Here is an 11,987-nt window from a genome sequence, read left to right as displayed (position 1 = left end):
ACTTTGGAGTATTTTGTCAAAAATCTTCAAAACTCAAATTAAATTCTTTTATATTTATATTAGAAATGCATTAAATACGTTTCGCTTGAAACTTATCAACATAATTCACATGATAACATGCCAAATACGCGCTTAGACGTTTACTAATCCTTTTACATCAGGTAACACTAATTTTGAAAAGTCGCTGATATTCATAATTCATATTTGTATTGAAAAGTTTTGTTTTATGAAATAAGTTTTAAAAAAATTTATTTTATCTATCATATTTCTATAGGAATATATTATTTACAACGATATTTAATCAATAAAAATATTTTAACCAGGGGACTTCAAAAACAAAATAAAAATAGTACAAATTGCTTTTACAAAAATTTTGCCGGTAGATAATATTGAGTAAGAAATTATACACAGAGCTATGGAACAGGAAAAAGGAAATGTTAGAGCTAATGAAACTCAAGCTTCAGAATATAAGCTTTCTGATTTTAAATTTGAAAATTTTTTAAACAATAATACTGGAAGAAAATGTGTTACTTTATTAGGGTCATTTCCCTTAATTTCTGAAACTGATAAAGCTGTGGTGATATTGGAAAAAATAGCATTTACAAAGGACAATTTCGAATCTAAAAGTGAAATAAATTCAGAAAATGAAAATGGAAATCATTTGGGTCAAAAGGAGACTGATCAAACAAATTGCAAATTTTTTTCTCACGACACAAAATACACTACCGAATTTATCAATAATATATATGGAAGCTATATGTTTTATCCCAGTCCGGATTTGAATGGTACATATTACATTATCTACATTTTCATATAGTGTCTAATACGTGTTTGTTTTGCGTATGTGAATTTTTTATTAAAATTTCTTCAATTATTTCTAGGCGTAAAAGCAACGGTAATTTATCCTGCCACTGAAAAGCATATCGAAAAGTATTCGGCTCGACGCAAGTATTTAGTTAAGGAAACAGCAGTAATTTATAAAAATGTTACAGAACCATATATAGAATCTTCAAAATTTAGTTTGGAAGTAAATAAAATGGATTTTAAATCTATTACATTTTTTTTGAAATTTTTTTATTATAATTTTAGTGGGTGTATAATATATTGGAACACAAGCAAGAGGCTGATCGTATAATATTTGAAGATGAAGATAAAGAAATTGGGTTTATACTTATACCCGATTTAAAATGGGACGGCTCTAAAGAAACATTATACATGTTAGCTCTGCCACATAAACATGGCATGAAATCCTTAAGGGATTTGAATGAAACCCATTTACCTCTATTGAAAAACATTCGTGATTCAAGCTATAAAGCAATTAAAGAAAAGTACGACTTAGACGAAACACAAATTCGGGTTCATATACACTATCAACCTTCATTTTATCATTTACATGTGCATTTTACAATATTGACAAATGAAGCAGGCGGAATTAATTGTGAAAGATCTCATCTCTTAGATACAGTAATAAACAATATTGAATTGGTATCAGATTATTATCAAAAATCGACGTTAACATTTGTTGGATTTGAAGGCAATGCACTTTTGGAAAAAATTATGCTAGAAGTAGGACCCAAGAACAATTCCGCAATTAATGCAACCCAGGACGGGGATGAATCTTTAGATGGTAACCAGAGAAAAAAATTAAAGCTTTCGGAAGAGGCATAGAAATACAACAGTTTTTCCTTTTAAAGTTCAAAAATTTTTGTATTTTTATTAAAGTTTACAAATCAAAGATCTTTTAAAACTCAGAAAATGAAGACTAAAGTTATATTTGTAATAAAATTATTTAAAGAGCAGAAATAAACAGTAAACTTTAAAACACTATTTATCACAATATTCTTAAGAACTATACTTAAATCTATTCACTTTTCATGACAAAAACATGAAAGGTGTATTGAAATTCGGTTAAATATATACTACAATAATAGGAAAATTCTAATATTACAATAATTATTATGCATGCAGTTTTATATCATCTCTTACTTTTTAAATTTTTTCTACAAAACCTCTCGATCTAGCTGCGAAATCAGCTATATAGTTTTGTAATAATCTTTTATTTACCTTTTCTCTACAAAAAAATTATTCCATATTATTTAATAATTATATTAAAGAAAATTAATTTACCTGATTATTTGCGACATAAACTTAAATTTTTCTGCATCATCCACATTTGGTGTGGGAAAATTTGGTGTTGCTAATAATTTCATCCAAGCAACAAGTTCAGCGGGATACTTCTTATTTATTGACAAAAAAATATCCGCAAAAGATTCAACCAAAGCCCGAGGGGTATAACAGCCAATGCAAAGAATAGTGCATCTTACAATCTCTTCACCACTTTCCAGTACAGTTTTCGTCATATTTGTAAAATTTCGTGATTGCATTATGAAATGGGATATAAATTGTATACCATTTTTGACAGGTCCGGTTTCAGGAAGAGTTACAGCTTTTAAAGCATACATTATTAATTTTTTTAAGTCCACATTTTCATTTTCAAATATGGATGGTGATTTTTTTATCATTTGAGTGTTCGTTGAAAAGAATGATTCAATTAAATCAGCGATATTTGAAAATTGATTTTCTTGAGTTTGCTGAAATTTCTTAGTTCCAATAAAAAACTATTTTACTATTAATTTCAAGTTTCCTACCTCAAAAACCCTTACTGTGTACAATACTGACTGAATAAAAAGTTCTTGCATCATTGGTTTGCAACTTTCATCCTTATAAAAAAGAACAATTGCCTAAAAAGTTTAAAAAAATATAAACATATAAAACTTTGGTATTGTAATATTTTAAAACCGTTTTCGATATTTCTAACGCAGGAGCACAACATTTGTTTTGAAAGATTGAAATTATGAAACAGCACATATCTTGAAGCATAGGTTTAAAATCATTTTGAAGATTTTTAAGTGCCTGTATTAGAGCATTACACGCCATCTATAAAAATAAACAAATGTGTCTAGTTGAAAAAAAAATTAATTTGTAAAAAGGTGTAATTATTACCTCAACCACTTCCGTTTCTTCAATCCAAACCTCTGCAATTTGCCTGAAAAGAGGCATAGTTTTTTGCATAACTAAAAGCACTGGTTGAGTATTGTGAAGATCATCAATCTGTTCATCGTCAAAGTCAGTGTTCAAAGATGAGAATAATGTTGATATCATATTTAAGCGATAAAGTGTTCGTATTTTATTTGAAGGAGTTTTTGCACCACTTTGGCAAACTAATTGCAATTCTTCGAAACATGGGCTTACAATTATATCTAAATAAGTTGGAATTTGTTCTACGTTGAGCATGCTCATTAATTTTCCAATACTATACATTAATCGAACACTATCTGTATTTTTCAATCTACCACTAGCCAGAGCGCTTTGACATGCAACCAACACAGGTTCGGCAAATGGTTTCATTTGCAATTGACAGTCTCGGCAAATGTCTTTTAAACCCAAGGTAGCTTGTGAAGATTGTGCCGAGTTAAGTCCATCAACTAAAAGACGTATAGCATTTCCAATATACATCGGATTATCAAGAAACCATAAGCAATATGAACCAATACATTCTAATGCTGTTCCTAATAATTTATCATTCACAGCATTGTATCGAATTTCTGATAAAGTATTTATTAATTTTGGTATAAAAATCTTTTCAGATCCATCAATATGTTCTGATATTGAATGAAAAGCATAAATGCAAGCTTCTAAATTTGTCCAAGAATTTGGGTTAACTTCCATTTCAGATTTTGCTGCTTCCAATGTCTCTGACAGTATTTCTAATATTGAATAATTAAGAACATCATAACAATACAACTAAAAATAAAAAAAACTATTAAAAAGGAAAAAAAAACTATTTAACAAAACTTTACCAAAGTATCTGATATGTCTTGCCTATAACAGCGGAAGCTTTCTAAATCATCTGGGCACCAGCGGTCTATTGAGGTTTCATCAGGTTGTCTAGCTTTTCTAATTAAAATTGTCGTTAAGTGAGCATATAGTGGCTTAATTTTAGCCCAATGCTCAAATTTATCTTGAGTATTTTGTATAGAGAGGACTTCATCTTGCATCATAAACCAAAATCCCATGGCTAAAGTGCTACAAGATTCTTCAACCGGGAATATTCCGGGTTTATCAGTGCATGCCAAAATTTCATGAACAAGTTTTTGATATAATTGTGAATGTTCCGGATCACTTGTTGTTATTCCAGTTAATAGTATTTGAGAGTGACGTTCAATCGCCGATATAAACAAAGTGTATATGTTCACAACAATGTCTTCATTATTATTATTTTCCTTGCATTCTGATTTTGTTATACCACATAATGAATCCAAAAACATTTTAATTAAAAGAAATGCTGTCTTGGGATAGTTATGACAATCTGGTTGGATGATAATGCTAACTAAAGTCTTTAGACATGTTTCAGCCAAATCATTCTCTTCTGCAGTCATGCATTCATCAGCCTCTTCATCTTGCATACAGTTCCAATAACATTTGTTTGTTATTTTTAATAAAATATCCGATAATTTAACACAGTTTTCTATGCAATATCCCAAATTTCTACAAAAAATTAAGTATTATTTTTGATTATTCAATGCTATATTTACGTATAACATAATATCTAATTTTACATTATACACAATCTTCTCAAAATTCTTACTTGATCCACGTTCCAGCACATTTTACAGCTCTACTCATGTTACTAAACATTTCATCAGTCCATTTCCTTTCTAACTGAGCTTCCAAGTAAGATTCAATTGTTTGAATAACTACTGGCGACTTTTTCGCAATTTCCACACGTAGCGTTGCACGTTTAACTGATGTATATATCGCATTGGCCTATTAGTAGTTAACAATTCATATTCAAATTAATACTCTCTGCAGAAAAATATAATCAATTTACAAGTAATTCTATTATTTACCTCCTCCGGAATTCCTTGCAAAACTTCAAGCATAATCCATAATTGCATATCGGCAGTTACATTAGGAATTTGCAAGTTCTTAAATGTGTTTATGATATCTTCTATAGCTGTATTCCATTCTCCTAGCATATGAACAATAAATGCGCTAAGCTAAAAGAAAATAAAATATTTTCAAATAACTTCGTGTGTATATTGAAATATATTAGTGTATATTCAGTTGACGATAACAAAGACTTACAGAAATACATAGTCGATTTAGAACTATTTTTGGTCCATTTGCAAACTGAATTATTGTTTCTAAAAGCTTTTGTTTTAATTCTTCACGATTTTCAGGGGGTACTTCCGTCCAAAACTTCATTAGTTTTGAATGTAGGGTTATAGCTCCGAAAAATTGCACTTCTTGCGTCTACAATTTTACAAACAAATTTATTAAAAAAATATATAAGAAATTAAATAATTTCAATTACTTTTCCAGGTTGCATCAATTGCCATGAAAAAGACCATGCTTGGGGACTTGCTTGAGCTTTAGTTAACCATTCATGTGTAATTGCTTGCTCTTGCGAAGTAGACCTGAAGGAAGTAATTTAAGTGAAACATATAGAATTCAATAATCAAAATCCTAATTTTATAATTTTTTTTTTTTTTGGATAAATATTGTGCAAGATAATAATTTATGTATAATACAAAATGTTGTTACCTATAAAAAACGATAACAGCCTCTTCCAATTGTTTTATATCTATCGTGTCCATATTCATTTTTTAATATTTTACTGGTAAATATATACCACTTGTAATGTTTGTGCTTTAAAGAAGAAAATAAAATTTCTCCGTCACAATTATTTTAGCAACAAATTAAAAGTTTTTTTTTTGCTTTATCTAAATATATACTTAAAAAAAAGAAAAGAACACTGACTTTATTAAATCTACTGTTTTGTCAAATTCTCACTCTTTGACACATTATAGAAAATAATATAATAAGTATTTGCAAGTTTTCTTGACATTTTATATGAATGAAATCAAAGTGAGACTCGAAAATAATAAATTTTTTACGATATAATAATACGGTATTTCTATAAAATAGTAATATAAAGTTGATTGAATAACTTTTGAGATACACTTTTTCAAATTCAATATAAATTCAGCGTATTAAATGCATTATGAAAAGTTGTAGAAGTGCATACAAACTAGTATTTCTCAAAATGAACATTTGTTGCCCAAATTTATGCAATAAAAAATTACCGAAATTCCGTTATTTCAAAAATAGAAAAATAAAAGCTTTATCAGTAGTTTCCTTTATAATTATATATGTGTATGTCTATAGGTCTATATTCCCGATTACATGAAGAATATTATTCATGTAATCGGGAATAGGCACATGTACCTTGCCTACGTACCTAAGTATGAGTAAATACATTTGTGTTAATAAAAATGGTAAGAGCTTTGGTGTAAGAAAAAAGGATATAATGTATAAGCAAAATAATAAGAATTTTTTTGATTTTTTTTTAGTGGTATTCTTTGCCAAAAGAAAATGAAAGTTTTTAGTTTTTATTTATTAAAAGTGTACTAAGCATTCAATGTCAAATCTTTACGCGGATAAAAAGTTATTTTTTGTTAAACAATTTGTGTTTTATTATTTTTTTATTTTTATTTTGAATTTTTGTTTTGTTTTTTGTCGTTGAAGAATCTAGGCCATCAAATGATTATTATTTGAAATAAATTTTAGTCATTTGTTGAAAGCTTACGAATAATGTTGTTACAACGGTTTAATATTAATTAAATAAAGTTTTACATTTTATATATGGTTATGTGGTAACTTTTAAAAATTAATCATATAAAAGAAACGGTAAAAAAGAATAAAAAAAATCGAAATGTAAATAGTTCAAAAAATTTTTTTTTTTTATTTTCGCAAAAAATTATTCGAAATATATTTATATATAATGTTGTTTATAATACAATAAGGACGAAAAAAACAAAATATAATTAACACCATTTCTTGTACTAATGGTTAAATAAATAGAAATTATAAATTTTTGGCGGGACTGTTTATTAGTTTTATTTAATATATGTATATGTAATTTTTTGTGTCACACCATTTTTTTAAATAATATATTAATAATGTTGTATACGGTTGGTAGGGTTAATGTTATTTTAGAAATCGATTAAAATTGAATTATAGATGAATAATTAACCAAAACCAGGGAAAACCAAAATAACTTTAATAAATATTATAATATGAATTTAATTTTTATAGGCATTTATGAGTTATCCTAATGAATATTTAAGAAATAATATTAAATTACCAAAAATGCAAAAAATATTACGAGTATTGCAGAATATTGAATTTATTGACTAATTATTTTTATTACATAAAAATTTTTAAATTGAAAAGCTAAAAAATAATAGAAAATATACCTATATACATAATATATTTACATATATACATAATTATACACCAGTACTCTTGAAAATGTAAAAACTATAATAAATTCGAAAAAGAGTTTTATTTTTAATAAAAATTTCTGTAAAAACTGTGTTGAAGGTAAGATATTCAAAATATTGGTAATTTTTTTTTACATAAAATATAAAAAATGCTATAAACTTTGAATTATTTTTAAATTTTGATTAAATTAATTTTACATTTGCATATTGTAATAATCATATTGAGAATTTTGCAATAAAACTATTGTTTTTTTATTAAAAGTTTTACATTTGCAATTGCTATTAAAAAATTTTGCCCATAACATTAGAGAATGACGTCATTCATATTTTTCGTGAAATAAAATTTTGGGGGTTAAAATATAATAGAAAATTACTTAATTTCTTTTTTGTTTTTTCTAAAGAGGACGAGATGTAGTTTTATTGAAATTACAATATAAATTATAGATAAGATATAAATAGGAGTTGAGATTTTTAAAGAGACAACCAAGAGGTGGAAATAAAATATCAAAAGAATATTTGTGTATAAATAGACTTTGATTTTTAAACATGTTTTCACCGTTCGGTGTTTCGTAACGGGGTCCGTATGACCCCAGTGGGCTTCAGATCATTTTAATGGGGTCACCGAAAGAAAAAGTAAAATTGTAAGGGCCTCGAAATTTTACTACTTTATATATTTAATTATTTAATTAAATATATTGCTTTATATATAATTTATTTAAAAAAATTTTTTAAACAGCATAGACATTGTTTCTGGGTTTCGTAAATTTTAGATTTGAGTCTATTAAATTATCAACAATTTTTATTTAATTTTATACACTAAATAGAAATACATTTACTATGTGTAAATGTATTTCTATCTAATCGAAGTATGTGCTCTGAGATTTTTTGATTTTGAGTAGGATCTCTAGTGTTGTTGAAACAATCTTTGAAGCAAATAAGCGTTGAAGACCGCTTTATAGTGGGAATATAATAGAGCGTTAAAGCATTTATAACAAAATCATTAAAAATTAAGTCATATTGAAAGTAAGAAAGAACTGAGATAGGCAATTTAATTTGACGAAACAGATACATGTTATGGAATCAGATATAATTAGTTAAATTACATCAAAAAAATTTTTACTAAATAAACTTTTTCAATTAGATCCTTAAACAAAATTTTTATACTGCACATTCTTTTTAATACCATGAAGTCATGAAACATTGCATACTATGAAACAAAAAAATTTGAGGGTTTTTTTTGAATTGAGAGAGAGCCACGATTAAAAGAATGTTGGGAGGCACTATATTAGTGTACTTACATATGTACTAGTCATTTTACTATTTATTTTATTAACGATTAAATACAAAGAACATGAATTTCAAATTATCCTACATGCGTCTAGTTATATATGGAATTATATATAATTTAGGTGACATAAAAAACCATTATCAAATGAATCGTTTATTTTGAAAGTGGCCCTAGATTCCATTTTGTAATATCAAGTTGCTTGAACGCAAAGGTTGCAATATTTCATTTATAATAAAAATTGATTAAGGTCACTTTCAAATAAACAATACAAATGAGAACCATATATAAATAGAACAAATTATACTACCTTTATTTATATTCAGTATATTTTATAATTCTAATAAATTAAATTGTTTAAGCTACATGGGTAATGTCCATTTAAAAAGTAATCAAATTTTGATTATTTTACATTTAATTATGAATATGTGTAAATATACACTATGTATACATACGATATGTATAATATATATACGTATATAAAAAATTATTAAAGAAATTATTTAGAATAACCTATGGGATATGACTTTTTTCTTCGTTCAGTGAACTGATATCATAAATTATGACTAGGGTATATAATCTAGAATTTTATAACATGAATAATTATAATTCAACATTTAATCTGTGTATATAAGTATACAAATATCTCAACTGGGCAATTAAAATGTTAATTTTCATAGTATCAAAGTGAAATTTAAGTAAAATTGTTTATTAAGGTGAAATTTATAATTTTTTATATAGATGTAAATTCATATGAGTGTACCAGGGATGACCATTCTGCGGCTCCGTTTTAAGATTTTTTTATGGTTCTAAATGAATTTTTCCTTTTTTCTTTTTCATTTTTAAAATCTCGTATTCATTTTTCTCCAAATTAAGAATCACATGACATAAACAGGGATTTTGAATTTGTAAACTTTTATTGAAATTTTACTGAAAATTTTACTGAAATTTTCGACAAATGTAACTTTTTAATACAATTTTAATAGCGGTCCTTGAAAATTTTCAAATTTTGCAAAGTTTTCCGACATATCAAAGAATTAGTACATTCAAAATTATGTTAACTTTGCAAAAAAATTTCATAAAATAATTACATTTGCACATTTGTATTATAAGTATGTAGCACATAATATTTTTGCATGTAATACATAATTATTTCATAATTATTATTATAGTCTGTTTTTTGTAGATAAAATTGAGGAAAATATTAGATAATTCTATAACATAATTCCTCATTGTTATTGTTTTCCCTTTCTTTAATTAGTTTTAATTGTGAATTTTTACAATATTTTCAAAAAGGTGACTTACGTGCATTCTTCCGATAATTAATTAATGTCAATATTAAAACTTTCATTAAATTTCACTTTCGCGTTTGAAAAATATATACAGAGTGATTCAGAAAGCTATACAACAACATATACCATTGGTGAGAAGATCAAAAATCGGTAAAACTTTTGTACCGGACTGGGTGCCAGATCTCAATGGTTTCTGAATTGCAGAGGTTTTACGAATTTTTACGAAATTTTTACTTATCCAAAATTTTTGGATTATAACTTCCATTCTGAAAAAGATAGGAGCATCAAACAAATAGTTTCTGAAAGGTCTAGTGAAGGGCTTAAAATAGACATGCTGCTTAATTCTTATTTTATTAACCTTCTTATTTTACAAGCATTCGAACTTTAGGAAAAATCAAAATTTTCCCTGGGGTTATTTTTTCAGTTTTTTCTAACTGGATAATTTCTTAAGAAAATTTTTTAAACCTTGAAATCTTTTTTATAGAATTTTGCCCAGCTGCTTAGGCTTTTATTTAAGTGCTATTAAATTTTTTTATGGTTCTTATTTTTCACTATTTTTGATTTTTATTGATTTTAAGCGCTGTAATTATCATTAATTTTTGATGACAATAGTCACTCAAAAAAAGAAACTGTTGACATTTTTAAGAGCCATTTCACTCTGAAAATTATAAACCATCTGAATTTTAATGTTTTTATTGAAATGCAACAAATAATAACAAAATTTAAATGAAATTTTATACAAATTTTTAATTTGAAAAACAAAAATCGATTAAAAAAAAATTTGAAATTTTTGAAAAAATCTAGTAATCAAAAAATTTTTTTCGAAACTTTTCTTGGTAAAAAAATTTATAGGTTTTTAATTTTTGCCAAATTTTGTAAGAAATGGTACCTATATGGTTTGAAATTTTTAAATGCATTTTTCTCACATTGGGTGCAATTTAAAAATTTGAAAAAAATATTTTCGACATCTAGACATCATTTGGCATCTGAAGTTATTAAAACTAACCAGATGGAGCGAATTTTTTAAGGACATGCCATACAAATTTTGACATTTATTCTAATAAAAAATTTTTTTTTAATAAGAAAATTAAATTTTTTTTTAACAAAATGGAGTTTGTAAATTATATTGTATTAACATTATTAAGCTAAAAAATAATTAATAAATAATTTAAGGATATTAATGAATTTTCAACATATTTCTACAAAAACTAGAATTGGTGTACGGTTGATGCAATTAAAGAGGTGTTCCAGTAAAACAATTAATTTAAAATATGCGATTGGATAGAAATAGACATGAAAGAAGAAAAACATAAGTTTTTGCTGAATTAGGTGAATTTCATAAGAGAATTTAGTGTTTGTTTTGAGAAGTTTGTAAATTTTTTGGATAAGGAATTCGTATTTTTCCAAATTTTTTCATAAAGGAATATTAAATTATGTATTTTGATTTTAATTGAATTTGCGGCTCACAATATTTGTGGTTTTTGTAGTATATCTTCTGTACCATAAAAATTTTTTAATATTCATGAGCTTAAATTAACGTTTAAGCAGCTGGAGAAAATTCTATAAAAAAAATTTCAAGATTTAAAAAATTTTCTTACGAAATTATCCAGTTAGAAAAAACTGAAAAAATAAAACACGGAAAAATTTTGATTTTCCCTAGAGTTCGAATGCTTGGTATTCCGAAGGTTAATAAAATAAGAATTAAGCAGCATGTCTATTTTTAGGCCTTCACTAGGCATTTCAGAAACTGTTTGCTTGAAGTTTATCTTTTTCAGAATGGAAGTTATAATTCAAAAAACTTGGACAAGTAAAAATTTCGTAAAAATTCGTTAAAACCCCTAGAACTCAGAAACCTTTGAGATCTACCACCCAGTCCGGAACAAGAGTTTTACCCATTTTCGATCTGCTAACGAATGGTATATGTTGTTGTATAGCTTCCTGAATCACCCTGTATATATACAGTAGCACAGTAGGAATACAATTATAATCATAATTATTGTAAATTAGGTTCTTAAATAACGTAAAAGCCAATTCGTGACGAGTGTTTGTATTACACTATAA

At 26.2% G+C, this 11,987-nt stretch overlaps 3 protein-coding genes across 3 annotated transcripts in view; 2 read left to right on the top strand and 1 right to left on the bottom strand.

Annotated features, from left to right (window-relative positions):
• The first annotated feature begins 217 nt into the window (after positions 1-217).
• LOC129609520 (m7GpppX diphosphatase) lies at positions 218-1,827 on the top strand. The gene is made up of 3 exons (XM_055521472.1): positions 218-785; positions 882-1,027; positions 1,090-1,827. The coding sequence occupies exons 1-3, from the start codon at positions 416-418 to the stop codon at positions 1,666-1,668; spliced, it is 1,095 nt and encodes a 364-aa protein (XP_055377447.1). The 5' UTR covers positions 218-415; the 3' UTR covers positions 1,669-1,827.
• LOC129609519 (importin-13) lies at positions 1,784-5,841 on the bottom strand. The gene is made up of 11 exons (XM_055521471.1): positions 5,608-5,841; positions 5,378-5,480; positions 5,149-5,316; positions 4,911-5,060; positions 4,649-4,827; positions 3,861-4,548; positions 3,004-3,804; positions 2,800-2,937; positions 2,649-2,741; positions 2,128-2,591; positions 1,784-2,071 (listed from the first exon to the last, which is right to left on the bottom strand). Exons 1-11 carry the CDS (start codon positions 5,664-5,666, stop codon positions 1,990-1,992), a joined length of 2,925 nt encoding a protein of 974 aa, XP_055377446.1. The 5' UTR covers positions 5,667-5,841; the 3' UTR covers positions 1,784-1,989.
• A 1,476-nt stretch (positions 5,842-7,317) lies between these two features.
• LOC129609625 (extended synaptotagmin-2) overlaps positions 7,318-11,987 on the top strand; it is a 70,057-nt gene continuing 65,387 nt past the window's right edge. Inside the window, exon 1 of the mRNA XM_055521672.1 lies at positions 7,318-7,449. The gene's annotated coding sequence lies outside the window, so the exon portion shown is untranslated. The remainder of the gene's footprint in view (positions 7,450-11,987) is intronic.

The sequence above is a fragment of the Condylostylus longicornis genome, unplaced genomic scaffold, assembly GCF_029603195.1.
Source record: "Condylostylus longicornis isolate FDR11 unplaced genomic scaffold, ASM2960319v2 ptg000040l, whole genome shotgun sequence".
NCBI classification, from domain to species: Eukaryota; Metazoa; Arthropoda; class Insecta; order Diptera; family Dolichopodidae; genus Condylostylus; species Condylostylus longicornis.
The sequence above is the reverse complement of the archived record's forward strand: the minus strand, read 5'-3'. Positions and strand labels throughout refer to the sequence as shown.